Raw genomic sequence first — 20,865 nt, forward strand, 5'->3', positions numbered from 1 at the left:
CCCGTGGGTAGGGGGATAGGGAAAAGAAGTGGGAATGGAGGAGAATGAATGGGGATCAAACCCAGGGCCCTGTGTAGGCGAGGCAAATGGCTTATTTTGTTTTGCTTGAGATACAGTCTCCTGTAGTCTGGTCTCACATTGTTACGTAGCCTAAGGATGACCTTTAACTTCTCATCCTCCTGCCTATTCCCGCCTTTGACGCCGTGCTTGGGGGTGGAAACCCAGGGTTCATGCGTCTGAGGTGAGCACGTTACAAACTCAGCCACACCCCACCCCCTTATGCTTTGTTTTTAAAAATAATACACCTGCCGAACATGCTGACTCACGCCTGGTAATCCCAGCATTTGGAAGACTGAGGCAGGAGGATTGTCTGAGTTTCCAAAGGCCAGTTTGGCCAAAGAGTGAGACTCTGTCTTTCAAAAAAAAAAAAAATGATAAGCCTCTGTTGGGAAAGGCGGAAGACAGTCATGGTGTATCTGCGGCCAAACATGGAGGATCATGGATGAGGTGGGACCTTGCACAAGTCTTGCAGTTCAGTGCTTCAGTGGCCTCTTGCCACGGTCTCTGTGGAAATTCAGTAAAAATGAACGCGGTGCTTGGCGTTTGCCTGGGACATAGCGTTCCACAGCCACTCCCGTCTTGTCCTCTCTTTCCAACCCTTTCCAATCGGCAAAACCTCTTGATTTTCCAAATTGAAGCTGCTGCAATGCTGGTGTCGAGCAGAAGAGGGCGCGCTCAACACGGCTATCACGTAGAGCAGAGCGCAGGATCCGTGAGCAGCGTGGGTCTGACCGGGGGTGGCAGGCACAGCTGCTCTCAGCCAAGCTGTCCTCCAGCTTGGGGGTGAGTGTACTGGGCCTGCATCCGCAGCCTCAGCCTTTGGTTCCCCGACTCAGCCCCAAGCGGAGCTAGTTACTAACACGGTCTTGTTTGTCCAGCCCTCCCGGGCTCAGACCCCCGGCCGGCCGGTGGGGAGGCACCACTCGGGCGCTAGATGTTGATGAAGGATCCCTGGTCCCCGTCCGCTGTCTCAGGTTCCACGCAGCGCCCCTTCCTCCGAGTGACCCTGCGGTTCCGGTGGAATTTGGCATAGCAACGCAACCCTGAGTAGAAGGAGGCAAGGATGTCATGCCTGCTGGTGACTGTCCCCTCCCTTTCCTTCCTCTCCAGCCGGCACAGGCTTCTCATCCTACAGCCCCTCCACACCACCGTGTTTGAAAAGAGTTTTAAGAAACTGGGTTGGTCGCACGGGCCTGTAACCCCAACACTCAGGAGACTGAGGCAGCACGTTTGGGCTTAGTCTGCCAGGGCTGCATAGCAGACTCAAAGCAAAATAAAAACAAAACAAACAAGCAAACCAAAAAACCAAAGCAAAACCTACATGTTGAATCTGGGGCTTTGAATATTAAGCACACATTCTATCACTGAACTACACACGATCTCATCTCCTATTTAGGAAAAAAAAATTGAGCATGGTAGCCCACGCTTTAATCCCAGCATTTAGGAGGCAGAGGCAGGGGGATCTCTGTGAGTTTGAGGCCAGCCAAGGCTACAGTATAAGAGGACACAATTAGGCTCTGAATGTCGGCACCTTAGGGATTCCTAGAAAGCAGGGTGAGTGAGCACCTTGCCATCTGAGGCCCTCGGGAGGAGGTTTGACTCCTCAGAGCCCCCCACAGCGCCCTTACCAGGCTAGGGCTGGATCACAGTCCAAGGACTGTGAGCCCAGGACTCAAAGGCTTGCCCTGTCTGCTCCTCTGTGAAGTGGCATATGCTCTGAACACAGGCAACAGCATCTTACAGCACGTCCTAACAACCCTGGTCGGTCTCTACCCTCCTTAGCCTTCCAGCCTGCTCCCTGTCCTCAACTGCCCCCAGTCCTGAAGTTTTTGGCAGGGGAACACAGGATCTCATGCATCCCAGACCAACTGGGGATGACTTTGAACTCCCAATCGCCTGCTTCTGCCTCCCAAGTGCTTAGACTGTATTCATGGACCACTGCACCCAACTCACACTGGTAATAGAACCCAGGCTAGGCAAGCTAAGCTGAGTCTCATCCTCAGCCCCAGAAAGATCTTTTAAATACAGAGGCTAGAGAACGTGACTCTGCTTCAGTGTGGATTTCCAATTGCTAATAAAACAAAATCCAAATGAGAGCAACAAAGTCAGTGTGGTTCTTCTCGAAGCTTCTGTCATCTCCTTGATAACCTTCTCCAGGTCACTATACGCCAAGTCAGGCTGCTCGTGCCCAAGGTCCCTTTCCTTCTGCCTCCTACCAGAGCCCTGGGCTCACTTTCACCCTCCATCTCCCACTCTTTCCTCTCTTCCCAAGGACTCTCTATAACATCCTGTGAGAATACCTACCAACCTTTCAGGCTTTCTCTACAGCCGTTATGACTTTCCGGGAACTTTTTCTTCCCCATTTTTCTTTTCTTTTTTTTGGGTGGGTGGGTGGGTGGGTGAGTGTGTAGGGTGGTTGGGATGGATACAATACCCTCTCTAGCCCAGGCTGCCCTGGATAGAACTCCTTATGTGGCTGAGGATGACTTTGAACCCGTGAGTCTCCTATCTCTACCTCTGGAGTGTTGATCACAGGCGTGAGCCGGGCGCCTGGCTCCAGACGCAGCTTATCGATGGCTTTGTTTCTCGACCTCTCATTTCACTGGAATGTAACACAGAAGTGGAGAAGGTGCAGGCTCTGTTATTACTGTGAGCTAGACTTGGAGTGTGGCTTGGGTTCACACAGTAGCTAAGGGAGGAATCCGCCCTGAGAGCCCGGAATGCAGGCTGAATATTGCTTGTCTCGGCAATGTAGACACCTTGTTTTTAAAAGGGCGCTTATCTCTCAGGGGTGTTTGCTGAAATAAATACTGAATAAATGCATAAAGATCATATTGAAACAAGGGAAGTGTGTGGAGGTGACAGCCCCACTCAGGATGGCCACATGTTGGTCTTTATTGAATCTCTGGGATGGGAACCAGGGGGCTCATGATACTATGCCTACTGTAGTGTGGGTCTGAAGATTCTCAGAAGACAGAAGTAGAATTATTTTTCCTCCATATTTCTCTTTGAAATTTTTTCTTTAAAATTTATCTTGAGCCGGGCAGTGGTGGCACCCGCCTTTAATTTTGGAAGGCAGAGCCAGGTGGATTTCTGTGAGTTTAAGGCCAGCCTGGTCTACAGAGCGAGATCCAGGACAGGCACCAAAACTACACAGAGAAACCCTGTCTTGAAAAACAAAACAAAACAAACAAACAAACAAACAAACAAAAAAGTAAAATTTATCTTGAGTCTGAATGTTTGGTCTGCTTGTATGTATATGTACCATGTGCATATTTGTGAAGGTTAGAAGAGGAAATTGGATCCCTTGGAACTGGAGTTATGGATGGTCCTGAGCTTGGGTTCAGGGAACTGAACCTGGGTCCTCTGCAAGAGCAGATGAGGACTGTGCTCTTAACCACTTAGCCATCTCTTCAGACCATCCCTGACCATATGGGTAGGGGACTGAACTCAAGGCCCGGCAAGTGCTCTACCACCTAGCTATGACTTCAAAGATTTATGTGTTTATTTAGAGATTGGGTCTTACAATTTAGACCAGGCTGGCCTTGAACTCACAGAGATCCACCTACCCCGCCTCCTCAGTGCAAGGACTAAAATCATGCACTCCCACACCTAACAAGTCCTTTTTAGAGCAGTTCCCAGGTAGTTGAGCATGGTGCCTCACGCCTTTAATCCCAGCACTCAGGAAGCAAAGACAGGTGGACCTCTGTGAGTTCAAGGCCAGCCTGGTCTACATAGTAAGTTCCAGGATGGCCAGGGCTACACAGTGAGACTTTGTCTAAAGAAAAAAAAAAAAAAGTTCTGAGGCAGAGCTATGCTGAGTCGCATAGGCAGGCCTCAAACGCATGATCCTCCGGCCTCAGCCTCTCGAGTGCTGGGATTACAAGTATATACCACCACAGGCAGTTTTTTCCCTTCTTTTTCATTTCCTTCCCTTTTCCCTCTCCCCTCCTCTCCTCTCCTTCCCTCTCTCTTCCTCACTCCTCCCCTTTTCTCCTGTGATAAAATAAAATAAACCCAAAAAACAAAGAAGAAGGAGAAGGAAGGAGAGAGTCATCCGCGATGCCGCAGACCTTTAATTCCAGCTGCCTGAGAGGCTGAGGCAGGAGGATCGTGCGTTTGAGGCCTGTCTATGCGACTCAGCATAGCTCTGCCTCAGGACTTTTCGTCACCGTTGTTCTTGCTGAGACAAACACTCTACTAACAAGGTGTTCTTCCACACCCCCCCCCCTCTTAAATATGTGTTTGAATAAGTCACCTCACCCCACTTTTGAAGTGGGAATCATAAAACCTCCCTTCTAGGGATGACTGAAGATTCCAGGCAGGAAAGGACTCAGCATGGGACAGGCACCAGTGGGCACCTGTGTGCACGGGGTACCTGTGTGCACGGGGCACACACACCCTTCCGTTCGAGGCGGGCGCTCAGGGCAGTTAAACCAGTAGTCCAGTGAACCCTTCCCTGTGACTGCTGACAATCCCACCCAGTTCTCTGTCCCCCACTGTCTCACTTGGAAAGCCTCCGATCTAGAATTCTGCTGAGAACACGCCAGTCTTCTCAGGTTGGCTCTTATTTAAAGAGATATGTTCCTGTCTCCTCTCTGCTCCCCCTCCTGATCCTGAGAGATCACACCAGCTTGTATTTCAAGGGGTGAGAAACACAAATCTGAGAAACGATGCCAGGAATGGAGACGCATCGAGCTGACAGATTGGAAGGCCCCAGCAAAGCTGTTCCTTCAGCTCCCAGGGGGTTCTCCTACCCACTCCCTTTCCCCAGGCCCCTCCATCACATCCACCCTCTGCCAGGAAACCTCATGCCCCACTCATTGCAGAGCTGGTTGGACAACAAAGGCTTCACGGTTCTGGGAGCATGGTGGGGAGGGGGCTCTCTCACTCCCAGAGTCCAGACTGACCTTCCATGCACATGCAGTCATCAAAACATTTGTTGTTGAGGCCGCGGTTGTGGGGCGTACAGAGATGTTCCCGGAGGTCGCAGCAAGTTCCTGGCAACATAGCAAACACACGTGGTCAGCCAAGCTGAGCGGATCCTCCCCACCGCCCTGCACGGAGTCCCACTGGACAGGAGATCCATCATCTGTGTGGCAAGCCAGGCCCTGGGAGGCCATCTGGTGTGCAAGGCTCCAGGCTGGAACTTCTGCGGGATGTCGTGGATGAAATCCCCGGGGGCAGGTGGCACAGACCCAAGCCTCCCCAGATGGGCCACTTGATTGATCATGGGAGGGTCAAAGGTGGTGTGGGGTTCACCTCCCAGGGATGGGGTTGTAATAGCGAGGGGTGCCAGAGGTAGAGCCAGCTGAGAGCTGGGAGGGGCCTTAGGGATCATGGACGCCAACGTCCTCTTGGACAGATGGGGAAACTGAAGCCTTGGGGGGCTGCAGGGATATCCTAGGCAGGCCTGAGGCAGCTCTTTGCCCATTGCAGAGCTGGCCTCCAAGTACCGTCCTGTTGGCCCTGACTCCAGTCTTTTCTTCACACTCAGAGTGTAGAAGTGATGTAGGAAGAGACAGCCTGTCTGGGCTGACATCTTGCTTCTACAATTCCAAAATGGCTACCATTTTGCAGAATATCCTGCTGATGTGGTGCAGTGGCGATGGCCACTTGAGTCTTCCCTGGCCCCACCTCCCAAAGCACTCATTATTTGGTAGCAAAAAGGGCCCTCAGTCACTGATCTGCTGTGAACGGTTTCAGGGGCCACCTTGTCCCATGTCCCAACCACTCCTTCCCTCAGCAGCTCCAAAGACCAGCAGCTCCTGCGCGGCCAAGACCAGGGCCACCACTTCTGCCCAGCATGGGACTTCCCAGCAGGCAAGGCTTTTCTCCGGCTCCTTTTGGGCCAGCATGACATCAGGCCTGAGGTCTCTCTGTCAACTTGTTTCCTCTCTTGCTTTTAATAAGTGTTACCACCAACACGCCAGATAAACATCCCCCAGGACAAGGTCTGGCCTGCAACTCCCTGTGTACCCCAGGATGACCTTGAACTCCTGATCCTCCTGCCTGCACTTCCCAAGCGCTGTGATGACAGGTGTTACTCCACCACAGCTTCTAATCCACCTCCGAGTCTGCTCTGGGGAGGTCCACCTGACCCCACAGGGCCAGCAGTTCAGACTCCAGTCAAACAGCCGACCCCTGTACCCATCCTGCTGTGATGGGTAGGGCTGTTGAACAGGAGAGGGTGCCATTGGGACCATCCCCAGGAAGCCAGGTGGTGCCATGATGGAATAAATTAACCCCTGTGGGTGTTGAGAGGATGAGGTCAGGAGCAGACCGGCTGACTCAGGGCAGGGGGGGTGCGTTGCAGGTAAGAAGCTTAGGCACCAAGTTGGCTCAGGCTGTGTGACCTTCGAAAAAGCCCTTGGCCTCTCTGGGGCTTAATAGCCTTGCTTTATTTTTAAACTGAGTCAGTCAGTCTTCACGCCCCCACTTTACCCCACTTCTTTCCTACTCTCTCTAAGTCATTCTTTGAGTTCGAATATGACAGTGACTCTCAGGAAATTGGTGGTTACTGTAGTTGCTATTTATTGTGCATAAAGGGTCAGGACCCTCAGCCTTGCTCCCCTGCTAGAAGCTAGAAGCCCTGTCTTGCCTGCCTTTCTGGCATTCCCTCCCAGCCTGGTGCCTCAAGTGTGGATATTGGGGTACCAGGGTACCTGGCAGGCAATCCTGGTGATGGTCACATGGTTCTCCCTCAGCTGGCGACGTCTCGTTACCGTCACTGGTAAAGTGACTCCAGTGTTTCTCTGGGGACAAGGAAATTGGGGGTCAGATTAAGCACAAGACTTGGGTGTCACAGTGGCCACTCCCACGGTGTGGCTTGGACAAGAGCCTCTGCCTCTCCCCGCTTCACTTTCTTCCCTAAAGCAGATCCCATAGCCTGTCTCCCTGTAAGAGACCTGGGACCTGTGCAGAGAGTGTGGGGTACTGTTTGTCACAGTGAGTGTCAGGTCCAGCTTAGACTGATGCACGCCAGCCCACCTTTGGACACCTGTGGGTCACCCCCTGGACTCAGCAAATGTCCTCCCTCAATAGGTGCTGGAGAGAGGATTCCAAACATGGGGTGGGATGGCAAGGTAGGCCTACCTTTCTTCTTTGCAGAAGGCCAGACCTCTGGCTTTAAGTCTTCATAGTCAGTCCAGTCAAATAAGGCCATGTCCAGTGTGGGCATCACGTCCCCATCAGACCTGGGCTGTGCCTGCAGAAGATGAGGCAGGGGAGGAGACCCGAAGCCTTCCAAGTGAAGATGTCAAGCAAAGACAAGGGAGGCTGATCTGCTTGTTCAGGATTTCTAAGCCCATCGAGGAGGGAACTAGAAGTGGACCTACTGCTCATTCTGTCCTTCCTCTCAGGGTCCTGTGAAGACCATATGTAGGCCTTGATCTCACTCACAACACAGGCCCACTCACAACCCTGACCCGCTGATCCACTCACAACACAGGCCCCCTCACAACCCTGACCCGCTGATCCACTCACAACACAGGCCCCCTCACAACCCTGACCCGCTGATCCACTCATAACACAGGCCCCCTCACAACACAGGCCCCCTCACAACATAGGCCCACTCACAACACAGGCCCCCTCACCACCCTGACCAATATTGTGGAAACTACTGAGGACCAGATATCACGGCTGGGTCCTCACGTACCTGATCACCAGGATTCAGCAAGGCACAGACTGTAACTACCTGCTCATGGCCACAGCTTTCCACAGACTCTCAGGAGTATGAGACAAAGAAAGAGGACAAAGGCAACCTACTGCCATCTCCTGATGCTCAGGAGATGTGGTCCAACCTGCCAGTGATGCCTGGAAGAGCTTACCCCTGTATGTAGCTGTTTTCACACACACACACACACACACACACAAACACCTCTTATGAGTCTAATTTACAAATGAGGCACAATCAAGGCTGGAGAGATGGCTCAGCGGTTAAGAGTGCAGAGGACCTGAGTTCAGTTCCCAGTACCCACATCAGGTATTTTACACATGCCTGTAACTCCAGCTCCAAAGGGATCTTGTTGCCTCTGGCCTCCAAAGACACCTCCACTCATGTGCACATACCATTTTCCCCACACATACAAATTAAAATTTGTTTATTTTATAAGTGGGCTCTGGGACTGGCGGGACTTGGTGGCGGGAGCTGGAGAAAAATTCTCCAGCTACAAATGGCGTCCAACGTGGTGGCAAGAGTTTCCACCTAAAAACTTAGAAAAAAGATTCTAAAACGGACCTAAAAACAGCTTCCTAATTGTCTCTCTCAAATAAGCGGCAGCTGCCGGTTTGAGCTACTGGCGGGTTCCTAGTGTGCACTCTCGACCTGCAGTATGGTAGGAATGAGGCCTCTGCAAGTAACACATTAAGCTATGTGGTGGATTTAGCCTTTGCTAGTACAAAACAAAAAAAAGAAGTTTCTGGGCTACACGCTGCTTGGATAAAAGCATAGACCCACGATAGCTCCCAGAGCTGGCGGTAAACGTAGCCATGTTGGGAAGCTGAGGTGGGCGGAGCCAGCAGCCACAGCTGCTGCAGTTTAAGGCAAGAGATTCACAATAAGACAGATTCAGATGTAATAGTTTACAATGTATGTAAAAGATACGTAGGCTTGAAAGAGACAAAAAAAGTGATATATAGAGTTATAGAAACAAATACATAGTTTTAAAAAATAAAGTCTTTAAAGAGACAGTAAAGGTAGTATAAAAAATAAGCCACGTAAAGATGACTACCACACAGAGAATCTGGATTATGTTCTCTTTGATATTCGTAACTACAGAAAAACATTTGATTACAAAAGCTGTTGAGTTATGCCAAAATGTATATTTTAAAGGTACCTTGACTTCAAAATTTGGATATAAGGATATGTTGCTTTGGAAAAGAGTCTCTGCTCTTGTTTCCACAGAAAGCCAGAGACTATGGATTTGTTCCAGATTAAGATACATCAGGTTTGACCAGCCAAGACCCCCTGAAAGGTCTCCAATGACACCATGGCCCAGATGATTCAACATCCAGAATGGTTTCAAGTCAACTGGCTCAGATATACAGCCTCATGGACTACTCCATGATCCTAAAATTTTCTTTCTGTCTCCAGAAGATACAGCGCCCCCCTCCAGCAGGAAGTAGTAAGAGAAGCTACGCCCAAATTCCCAAATATACCAAGCTGGCTTTAGAGATGGAATTGGCTCACTCCCCCTCTAAACCCAGACATATTGCTCAAAAAAAAAAAAAAATGGTTAAGAGATTCTTGTGTCCCAAATCAGAAGAGCCCTCTGGTGTGGGACAGAGAAAAAACAATATTTTTATTTAAATCAGGTTGATTATAAATACAATCTCTTTCTAAAAAAAAAAAGGGGATAGTTTAGATATGATAGGATGAAAGGGTAGATTAATGAACCTACTTTTAAAGAGTAACAACTTGTTTAAAATGTTTTACATTGCTACAGATTTTAGTTTATTGATACAAATTTAAACTTAATTTTGTTATACTGTATATATATTTCTATTCTTGTTTGAGGTATTATGTTTATGTAACTCATTTAAAATTGTAATGGATAATTAAAAAATAGATTAATAGTTAGTCATCTATGATAATATTTGTAGCCATGTTAGTTAAGTCTTCTAGGTATACATAGATATATTTCAGATAGATAGGTAGTCTTCAAACACTTCAAAGACCTACAGAATATGGCATTTAAAATGTTTTAAAAATTTAGACTTTCTGGACAGTGAGACATGTCTGCTCCTGACAGCACCGATTTACTTCAGAGAGGAGGATGGGCATCGAAGACACTCCATATGGAGTTTATCTTCACCTTGACAAAAATAGCCATTTGGGCAAGAAACTGTTCTTGCCTGGACTGCTTGATCAACTGGACATGCAGGACCCATAGAAAGGTGACCACTGAACTTTGCTTGACAAAATGGTCCTTCAGGTTCCTGCTTTGCAGAGAAAACTGCCAGACATTCTACAAGACACAGAGAAAAGTAAATAAGAGACTCTAGGCCTGTGGGCTGAAGACAGATGCCCCAACTTTACAAGAAAACTTTGGATGACTGTCCAGGCTCAGCTGTCTCTGTCTACCCTACAAGACTCCTAAAAGTTGCTTATATCCTTCTCCATTTCTCAGGTAGTAGTATATCCTTCTGAGGTCTTTGATGTGGTTAAAGACTAGATACTTACAATTTTCCTTAGTTATAATAAAAGATAAGTTAGATATAAAACCTTAAACTTACAAATATAAGATAGATAGGATCTCTTCTTTAATATTGTAACTGTAATTCTTGCTTGATAATTGTTTTGTTATATATAATTTTACTATATTAAAGTTAAAACCTTCCTTTTTAAGAAAAGAAAAGGGGAAGTGCTGTGGGATGGTCTGTATGTCAAGTGTGTTGCTGATTGGTCAGTAAATAAATCACTGATTGGCCATTGGCTAGGCAGGAAGTATAGGCGGGACAAGGAAAAGAATTCTGGGAAGTGGAAGGCTGAGAGAGAGACATTGCCATCCGCCATCAGGACAAGGAAGATGTAAGGTACCAGTAAGCCATGAGCCATGTGGCAAAGTAAAGATTAATAGAAATGGGCTAAATATAAGAGTAAGAGCTAGACAATGACAGGCCTGAGCTAATGGCCAAGCAGTTTAAATAATGTAAGAATTTGTGTGTTTATTTTATAAGTGGGCTCTGGGACTGGCGGGACTTGGTGGCGGGAGCTGGAGAAAAATTCTCCAGCTACAAAAATTTTTAAAAAATCGGTTTAAGCTGGGTGATGATGGTGCACGCCTTTAATCCCAGCACTCGGGAGGCAGAGGCAGGCGAATCTCTATGAGTTCGAGGCTAGCCTGGTCTACAGAATGAGTTCCAGGACAGCTAAGGATGTTACACAGAGAAATTCTGTCTCAAAAAACAAACAAACGAATAAAAAATCAGTTTAAATGAGGTACAGCAAAAGATTAACAAGAACTCACAAAACAGCACAGCATGGCAGTGGACTGCAACAGAAGGATGTGACTTTCTTTTCTTCCTCTCCCTCCATTTCCCTCTTCCTTCTTTTCTTTCTGAAACAGGGTCTCAAGTAGCCCAGGCTGGCTCCAAAGTCACTATGTAGCCAAGGACAACCTTAAGCTTCAATCCTCCAGCCTCCAGCTCCTGAATGCTGAGATCACAGGCGTGCAACACCATGCCCGTTCTTTCCAGTGCGAGAATCTAACCTAGGGTTTCATGCACGCTGAGGAAGCATTCTACCAACTGTGCTATGTATTCTATTCTATATTACTAACATAGAGCATATATTATTGATCCAGTTCAATGGTGGTATTTCATTTTGGGTGTTTTGTTTCACTTTGAGACAGGGTCTCACTTTGTAGCCCAGGCTGGCCTCATGCCTGTGGTGAGGCTACTCCCTCTGTCTCCCACGTGTTGGGATTTGTAGACTTGAGCCACCACGTCTGGTATTGAATGGCTTTATTTTGGAAAACAAAAAACAAAAAAAACTTTCTAAGCCATAGAAGAGAATGACCTGGTCAGCTCCTGTCCCCTTCACAGGAAAGAATGACCTGGTCAGCTCCTGTCCCCTTCAAGGAGAGAATGATCTGGTCAGCTCCTGTCCCCTTCACAGGAGAGAATGACCTGGTCAGCTCCTGTCCCCTTCTAGAGTCACCAGCAGTCAGTGTGAGTTTCCCTGTTCCCTTCCCATTCACTTTTTCGGAGTTGAGGAGTAGACAAGTCAACCACCTCACTGACCCATGTCACTCTAGGTCGTGGGTTTTTAAATCTCTATGGCTGCTTTCCAAACTCTTCCAGACTTTAAAGGTCTTCCTCAGGAGTCCCACCTCTATGTGTGTGGAGACCAGCATGCTGAGGTGGCACTGGTTTCCTGGTTGTTTCCAGCCCAAGCCCCAAGGCCATGTCCTCTAGGTGTTGGCAACCCTCCTGCAGACAGAATACCTAGTGGGGTGGGAGCTTAACAGCTTCCACTACTACCTTCCTTCTGTGCCTCAGTTTACCTAAGTAGATCAGGAGGCGAATCAACTAAAACCCAAGCAGCTAGTCACACCTGCGAGGGATTTTTATTGATTGGATCGTTCAAGGTGAGAAGACTCACCTTAAATCTGGGCCACAGCTTCTGGTGGCACCCTGAGTGAAAGGACATGGGGGAAGGAAGCTTTTGCTTTTTGTCTGCTTGTCCTCACTTTTGGTGGCAAGTCCATCTGTCCCGCTGCTGAGGCACTTGCTGGTATTAGAACTTACTTCTTCAGGATTATGACATAGGGAAGACCAGCTGAGATGTCCGGCCTCGTGAACCTGATTCTTCGCCTTCCCATGGGGAGACAACAGCTGTTGGACCAGGGGGACCACAGCCTGTAAGCCACTCCAGGAAAGTTCTTTTTGATATATGCCTTAATTCCACCAGTTCTGTTCCTCTAGGGAACCCTGACAGGAGGTTTGCAGGAGTCTCAAAGGCACGTTTATCAAGGCTACATGCCCTTACCTGGGGTCGCAGGGAGGTAACTGGCAGGATCCGGGACTCTTCCGTGGTAGGCGCGGCTGCGTCTGCTGTGGTTAGGAAGAGCATGGTGGGGGCCAGGCTGGTGGAAGACTCTTCTGCGGCAGCCCCCAGCAGCTGGTCCTCAGAGGGTTCCGCCTTCTTCATTAGGGAGCTGGGGCCACGGATGGCGGCTCGGCCTGAGACGAGGCAAGCACAGGGTGTCTACCTACAGGGCAGCCCGTCTTATCTGCTGTAAGCCCAGGGCTGCTGGGCATCATGGTCTATTCAACATCCTTGCTGTCTACCCTGCCAGAGACCTGGAAACAGCAGTCACTGTGGGAAGGGGCTGGTTAGAGGATTTTCCTCGAGAAGCTGCGTTTTAATAAGTCTGGATCCAGGATGCCTGGGGGCAGCCAGGGACATAAAACCACAGAAGGCTTCCTGGAGGAGATGAGATTCATGGAGGCTGAGGGACTTGGGGAGAAACATGGCAGGAGAGCCACTACTTACACACACACACACACACACACACACACACACACACGCACGCACGCACGCACGCGCACAAGCACCACTTCACAATAAATACTTCATCTAACTACTACAGGAACTCTGAGAAGTAGTTGCTGTTCATCTACAGTGGAGAAACCCAAGCCAGAGAGGTTAGGCAGTTTCACCAAGGACACACAGCTCCTGTGTAGCAGAGCATAGATTTGAACCTCCGTCCTGAGTGCAAAGCCAATGTGTTTAACTCCTGGGGCCACCTTCGAAGACACTCAGGTATAGAAGAGTGACTGTGGGAGGTCACAGGGTCTCAAACAATGGGTCCATGACAAAAGATGGGGGGCCGGAATCATCTACACTTGTCCTTGTAAGACACAGCTATAAGTTGATTTGGATCCCTTGGGGTCACCCCACGTTGCGGAAATGAACCCCAGTCAGCCTGAGGCTTCACAGTGATGATGAACTGGCCTGGCCTATGGACTTCATCTGTCCACTGCTATTATGTCACCCTCCCTCAGGAGGGCCCTGCCACTTCACCGAAGTCAAGGAACTTCTTGGAAACTGGGGGCACCATGTGTACTATGCTGTCCTGCTGGTCCTCAGGTATCAGCAGCTTCCAAATTGGCACAGGAGACCCCTGAGAATGGGAGGGCGTATGATGAAGCTTGTTCTTGCCATGTGGGGGTCTCAGCTGACCTGGCAAGGAAGCAAGTGCCCTCTCTCTCACTATCTGCAGAAGGGGGATGCGGATGCCCATCTGTGGCACTTGCTTTGACCCTAGAGGCAGTCTTGTCACATGAAAAGACTTAGTAGTCAGGTGACTTGTGCAGGGCTCAGGGCCAGGTGAGGCCAGGGAAGGGGCCAGCTGGTTGTGGGGGCGGGGCCAGCTGCTTGGGGGTGGGGCCAGCTGGTTGGAGATGTTCAGGTTTGTCAGAGACTGTTCAGCCTGGGTGACCACAGACACTGGGAATGGAGGCAGAGAACTTGTTAAGGAAGGTGAACACAGGCAGACATGGGAGGATGACATCTCTCTCCAGATGCTGCAGTATATAGCTTTGCTGTCCCCCAAGGACCCAGAGCTTGGTCTTGTGGCTGGAGGGATGACTCAGAATTTAAAAGCATGCACTGCTCTTGCAAAGGACCTGAGTTCCATTCCCAGCATCCACGTCAGGTGGATCTGGCCTCCGAAGGCACTGTACTCACACGCACATATCCACACATACATACTTATAATTAAAATAATAAAAATTACTCTTAAAAAAAGAAAAACTTGATTCTCCAGCCTGTGGCTCTACTTGGAAGCAGTGGGATCTCTGGGAGATGGGGCTTAGTAGAAGGAACTTGAATCTTTGGGAGTGCCTCTGGAGGGGATACGAGGATCCAGGTATTCCTGTGCTGTCTCTCCCTCCTTCCCTCTCCTCTCTCTGTCTCTGTCTCTCTCTCTCTTCCTCCTCCTTTTCTTCCCGGCCACCAAGCACCATGAGATGAGCAGCTCTATGCTACTTCCACAATGCTCTGCCTCACTACCAGGTCCAAGCAACCACAGGCTGAATGCTCTGAATCCTTAATTCCAAATCAGCCTTTCCCGCTTTGTGCAGAGTTTCCCGGAGATTTTGTCACCGTGACAGACAGCTGACCACCACACGGGGTCACTGGTGAGCAGGGTTGGAGGATGCTAACCAGGGAGCCCTGGATGGATTTAGTAGCGACTGCTCAGGTGACGCCTGAGCCTGAGCTCTCCGAGCATCAGGTCATCTCCTCCTACACTAAGGTTGGGCAGTATCTTTGCAGAGGGACAAACCGAGGCTTAGGAAGGTGACTTTCCCAAGGTCACAAACTAGTGAGTAGTGGAGTCAGACACTGCTCTCAACAGATCTGGCTGCCGAGTCCAAGCTTTTAGCTCCCACTCTGTTCCTGAGCTCATTAAAGGATGTGCTCGGAGGAGGGTTCCCAGTTCTTCTATCTGTATACAGGCAAGGCTCAGAGTCGGGTAGATTTAGGTCAGATGCAAGGTAATCTTTCCGACCTAGGAGGATGACTGATCGCCTAAGGAGGCAGAACTTGGATTGCGAGTTCCAGGATCTCCACCTCTGCCCCTCCCCCTCGGCCTCTCCCTGCTTCCTCTCCCTAGCCGACCACTCTGACTTTAGTAAGATGCATCCCCTCCTCTGCCCTTTTGGGGGCTCTGAATGGTCTCTCCGGGACGTTAAAACACTGACTCTCTGACCACTTCCTGCCCTTGGCATTGGCCTAGAGCTTTCCCAGACTGAAGGGCTCCCAGGTCTCCTGCTACCTCGGTGCAGCCGCAGCCGGTCCCTGCGCCTCTTGTGTTCTCTGCCGCGTTTCTTCATCCTCTCCCACCCGGAAGACCGGGGCTCCTTCTCGGGATAGGGCAATGCCAGCCCCAGAAGTTGATCCTTGTCCTGCAGAAGGCCGGCAGGGCGCTGACCAAGTGTCATCCCGGAAGCCTGCCTACTGTCAGTGACCACAGTCCCCTCCTGGGCCCGGCTGTGCATGCCTGGGCCCCTGTCCTTCTTGCCCAGGCCCCGTCGGCCATGATGGCTGGCCTGAGGCACCCACAGTGAAGAGCTGGGGAGGTGGGGATGGGATTCAGGCAGGTTCCTGGCAGAGGATCCAGACGCAAGGGTGCCTGCTACATGGAGCTCTGGGAATAGCAGAAGGACCAGGAACAGCATGGGGACCTTGGCGACAGTGGACTCTGCCATTGGCTCTCCCTAAAAGAAAAACAACATATGAGGGCAGTACACAGCACCTCCCCACAGCCTCTCCCAAAGCTTCATATCTGCACCCCATTATCCAAACTGCTTTCTCATGGGGGTGTTGGAGGCGCTGTTCCCTGGACATTTTTTTTTTTTTAACTTTTTCAGTGTTTTGGATTGTTGTTGAGGTTTTGTTTTCTTTTTGAGACAGAGTCACATGTAGCCCAGGATACACTTGAACTGAGACTCCTCTATGCGCTAGAATTACTGGCATGAATCACCATGCCCAGCTTCTTCCCTTTTGAGGGAGGATTTAAAAATTCATTAAATTGCTGGGCATGGTGGAGTACATTTTTAATCCCAGCACTCAAAAGGCAGAGGCAGGCGGATCTCTGTGAGTTTGAGGCCAGCCTGGTCTACAGAGCGAGTTTCAGGACAGCCAGGGCTACACAGAGAAACCCTGTCTCAAAAAAAGAAATTCATTGAATTACATTTATTCATTTATTGTGTGCATGCATGTAGAGGTCAGAGGACAACTTTCAGAATCAGTTCTATCCTTCTATTCATGAGTCCCAAGTACCAAATGCAGGTCATCCCTCTTCACAGCAAGTTCCTTTACCCACTGAACTATCTTGTCTGTCCTCCCTCTTTTTAAGTTGTTAAACATATATGTGTGTGTCTGTCACATGAGTGCAATTCCCAGGGAGGCCAGAAGAGGGCGTTGGGTACCCTAGAGCAGAGGTGTCAGTTGCCTGAGATGGGTGCTGGGAACCAAACTCAGATCTTCTGCAAGAATGACAAGCAACAAGACCTTCTCTCCCCCCCCCCCCCCACGGTTTCTCTGTGTAACTTTGTGCCTTTCCTGGATCTCGCTCTGTAGACCAGGTGGCCTTGAACTCACAAAGATCCGCCTGCCCCGCCTGCCTGCCCCTGCCTTCCGAGTGCTGGGATTAAGGCGTGCGCCACCACCACCCGGCCGCAACAAGAACCATCTCTCCAGCTTTTATTTTCCCTCTTGAGACAGGGTCTTTTTTTTTTTTTTTTTTTTTTTTTTTTTGTCAGAGCTGAGGACCGAACCCAGGGCCTTGCGCTTGCGAGGCAAGTGTTCTACCACTGAGCTAAATCCCCAACCCCGAGACAGGGTCTTAAAGTGGTCCTAGCTGGTCTGGAACTTGTTATGTAGACCAGGTTGGCCTCCAACACACAGAGATTCACCTGCCTCTCCTTCCCGAGTGCTGGAATTGAAGGTGTGCACCACCACATCTGGCTTTCTTTCTTTTCTTTTCTTCCTTCTTTGTTTGTTCTTTCCAGACAGGGTGTCTCTGTGTAGCCCCTGGCTGTCCTGGGACTTGCTTTCTTACCATGCTGGCCTCGAACTCCGAGATCTGCCTGCTTCTGCCTCCTGAGTGCTGAGATTAAAGGCGTGTGCGACCACTGCCCAGCTTCTTTTCCTATTTAAATTTGATTTGATCTTTATTTTGAGACAGGATCATGTTAAGTAGCTCAGGTTGGCCTTGAACTCATGGTGCTCAATCTACCTCAGTCTTCTGCCTGCTGGGAGTATAGGCGTGAATCACCATGCACTGCTGGAGTCATTTTCACATGTCAAAACTGGATGATGCTAAGGGTTCCTGATGGGAGGAGGCCAAGAGAGCTGGTGAACACTCCACAATGTGGAGTTCGGTCCCCCAACACAAGATTGTCCTCGTGGGGCTAGGAAGATGGCTCAATGGTTAAAGACACTTGTTGCTTGGTTCCCAACACCCACATGGTGGCTCACAACCATCTCTAACTCCAATTCTGGAGGATCCAACACTCTTTCCTGGCCTCCATTGGCACTGCATGCACATAGTGTGGTACCCAGACATACATGCAGGCAAAACACCCATACACATAAAAAAAAAAAAAAAAAAAATCACCCGAGGCTGAGGATTCTTGGCTTAAATCCTTCCAGACTAGTCTAGAAGTCCTTTCTCTGCACAAACCTCTGCCCTGGGCCCAGCCCTCTGAGACACAGTTGAGCCTCTCAGAGCTCAGAACCCACCCCTTGCCGCTGAGATTTGACTACAGCCCGCAACCAGAAACTTGAGTTATCTTCTCATTGGTCATCTATAATGACTCCTGTCACTTCTTCCATTTTTCTGAAGTGGGAGAGGATTTGCAGGATGGTAGGTCACACCCAGTAAGTGTCTGTGCTCTGGGCCTTCTGTGGCTGTCCAGGGCGGCCGAGCTCTGTCCTTGCCCCTATTCCCACCACCCCCTTTGACAGAATCTCATGGAACCCAGGTTGGCCTAGAACTCATTATATAGCCAAGGATGACTTTGAACTCCTGATTCTCTTGCCTCCCTTCCTCCACCCCACTTGTGCTGTTTTGGAAGATCTGAAAATACGGGGTTGATGAGAGGTGTCTGTCAGACTCTGAGGGTCCTCCTGCCTGCAGCATCCTTATCCACTCCAGCCTCACTGCCTTGGCCAGGCTCATACCGGGTCAGCTGGCTGATTGAATTTTTATAGCACAGAATTCCATTAGGGTCCCCAAGGTGCTGATGCCACCATTTCTTTGTGATTTGTGGCTTTATAATTGCCCAGGGCAAGGAAAAGTTGTCAGGTCTGGAAGATTCCCTGCTTCCCAGGATCCCTCACTCTAGCTGGCTCAGCTTCTGAAGCCCTCAGGCCCACCCCTGTCAGGTTCACCTTCAACAAGCTCAGAGTGGGGGCTGCCTTGCCCGACCTTGGAGTCAACACTAGGCTGACTCACCTGAGGCTGAGAATAAAACACACTCACCCCTTACTCCTCTTCATCCTGGGGCCCTGGGCTCTTCCCAGAGACACTGGCTGAGTGTCAGGAGGTCTCACTGCTTTCCATTTTGCCTGCTATCTTGGGACTAAGACCTGAGGGGCCTTGAAGCCAGCTTGCTGTCCCTGTGGAGTCACAAAGTCAGTGACCCTCAGAGCTTCCCAACCAGCCTGGATGTGGTCTTGGAGACAACAGCTCCTTCCTGCAGAGCCAAGTGAGAAAGTCCATTCCCCGGCATCAAGGCTGGGGACATAGCTTGTTTGGTAGAGTGAATGATTGCCTAGTATATACAAGGCCCTGTGTTTGATCCTCAGCGCTACATAAACTGGTGCATAAGGGTGCACACCTGTAATCCCAGCACTCAGGTAGTGGAGGCACAAGGTTCAGGAGTTTGAGGCCATCCTTGGGTATAGAGGGGATTTGAGGCCAGCCTAAGCTACATAATATCCTGTCTTCAAAAATAAAATAAAGGGGCTGGAGAGATGGCTCAGAGGTTAAGAGCACTGACTGTTCTAGAGGTCGTGAGTTCAATTCCCAGCAACCACATGGTGGCTCACAACCATCTGTAATGAGATCTGGTGCCCTCTTCTGGCCTGCAGACATATGTGCAGGCAGAATACTGTATACATAATAAATAAATAAATCTTTAAAAAAAAATAAAAATAAAAATAAAATAAAGGAGCCAAGTAGTGGTGGCATACACCCTTAATCCCAGCACTTGAGAGGCAGAAGTATGTGGTGATATTTTGTTTGTACTCTAACAAATAAAATTTGCCTGAAAATCAGAGCCAGCCACTAGATTAAACATAGAGGCCAGGTAGTGGTTGCACACACCTTTAATCCTAGCACTCGGGAGGCAGATATCCGTTTGGATTTCTATGAGTTCAAAGCCACTCTGGACTACAAGAGATTAATCCAGTTTAAAGAGAAACAGAGCCAGGCAGTGGTGGCACACATCTTTAATCCCAGCAACTGGGATTTCATGCCTTTGCTCCCAGTATTTGGGAAGGAAGCACACACACCATTAATCCCAGCACTAGGAAGGCTGAGACAAAATCATATGGCTGGGCAGAGAAAGGCATATAAGGCAGGAGGTGACAGGAACTCAGCCCCTGCAGCTGAGGACTCAGAGGCATTCAGTCTGAGGATTCCTGGAGACAGGATCTCACCTCCCTTTCGCCCTGAGGAGTCAGTAGTGTGAGAAGTTTCTCTAGTGGCTTGTTTCTTTGTCTCTCTGATCTTTCAGCATTTACCCCAATATCTGGCTCCAGGTTTTTATTGTAAGGTCAATTAGGATTCCTGCAACAGAGGCAGTCAGATCTCTGAGTTTGAGGCCAGCCTGGTCTACATGGTGAGTTCCAGGACAGCCAGGGCTACACAGAGAAACCCTGTCTCAAAACAAAGCAATACAAAAAAATAAATAAAGGGTTGGAGAGATGACTCATCAGTTAAGAGTGCTTGCTGTGGTTCCCAGCACCCACCTTGGGTGACTAACTACTACCACATGCAACTCCAACATGCACAGAGCCATCTGACACCCGCTTCTGGCCTCTGTCAGCACCCATACTGACTTACTTTCTATTGTTGTGATAAAGACACCATGACCAGAAGCAGCTTGGGGAGGAGAGGGTTTATTTGGTTTGCATGTCCCAATCACAGTCTATCACCGAGGGCAGGAACCTGGAGGCAGGAACCGAAGCAGAGGCCATGAGGAGTGCTGCTTCCTGGCTGGTTTTCCAGGTTGCTTAACCTGCTTTCTTTTTTTTTTCTTTTTTTTTTTTTTTTTTGGTTTTTCAAGACAGGGTTTCTCTGTGTAGCTTTGCGCCTTTCTTGGAACTCACTTGGTAGCCCAGGCTGGCCTCGAACTCACAGAGATCCGCCTGGCTCTGCCTCCCGAGTGCTGGGATTAAAGGCGTGCGCCACCCCCGCCCGGCTTAACCTGCTTTCTTATACAATCCAGAGGACCACCTGCTCAGGGGTGTCCCCACCCACGGTGGGTTGGGCCCTCCCATATCAATCATTAATCAAGAAAACACCCCCACAGACTTGCCTACAGGACAATTTGATGGAGGTATTTTCTCAGTGTGGTTCCTCTTCCCAGATGACCTGAGCTCATTTCATATCGACAAAGGAAAAAAGAAACAAAAACAAAAAACAGTGCATGAGCTCGGGGGTGAGTGTGTGTGTGTGTGTGTGTGTGTGTGTGTGTGTGTTTATGCCTGTATAAGAAACCTTTTAAAGAGAAATTAAACAACAGGGCTTGTGAGATGGTTCAGTAGGTAAAGGCGCTTGC

At 49.5% G+C, this 20,865-nt stretch overlaps 1 protein-coding gene across 1 annotated transcript; it reads right to left on the reverse strand.

Annotated features, from left to right (window-relative positions):
- Positions 1 to 444: 444 nt before the first annotated feature.
- On the reverse strand, positions 445 to 15,779 carry Draxin (dorsal inhibitory axon guidance protein). The gene is made up of 7 exons (XM_059256275.1): positions 15,348 to 15,779; positions 12,554 to 12,747; positions 12,293 to 12,295; positions 7,156 to 7,267; positions 6,726 to 6,815; positions 4,971 to 5,060; positions 445 to 1,103 (listed from the first exon to the last, which is right to left on the reverse strand). Exons 1-7 carry the CDS (start codon positions 15,748 to 15,750, stop codon positions 991 to 993), a joined length of 1,005 nt encoding a protein of 334 aa, XP_059112258.1. The 5' UTR covers positions 15,751 to 15,779; the 3' UTR covers positions 445 to 990.
- Between the last annotated feature and the right edge of the window lie 5,086 nt (positions 15,780 to 20,865).

The sequence above is a fragment of the Peromyscus eremicus genome, chromosome 2, assembly GCF_949786415.1.
Source record: "Peromyscus eremicus chromosome 2, PerEre_H2_v1, whole genome shotgun sequence".
Lineage (NCBI taxonomy): Eukaryota > Metazoa > Chordata > Mammalia > Rodentia > Cricetidae > Peromyscus > Peromyscus eremicus.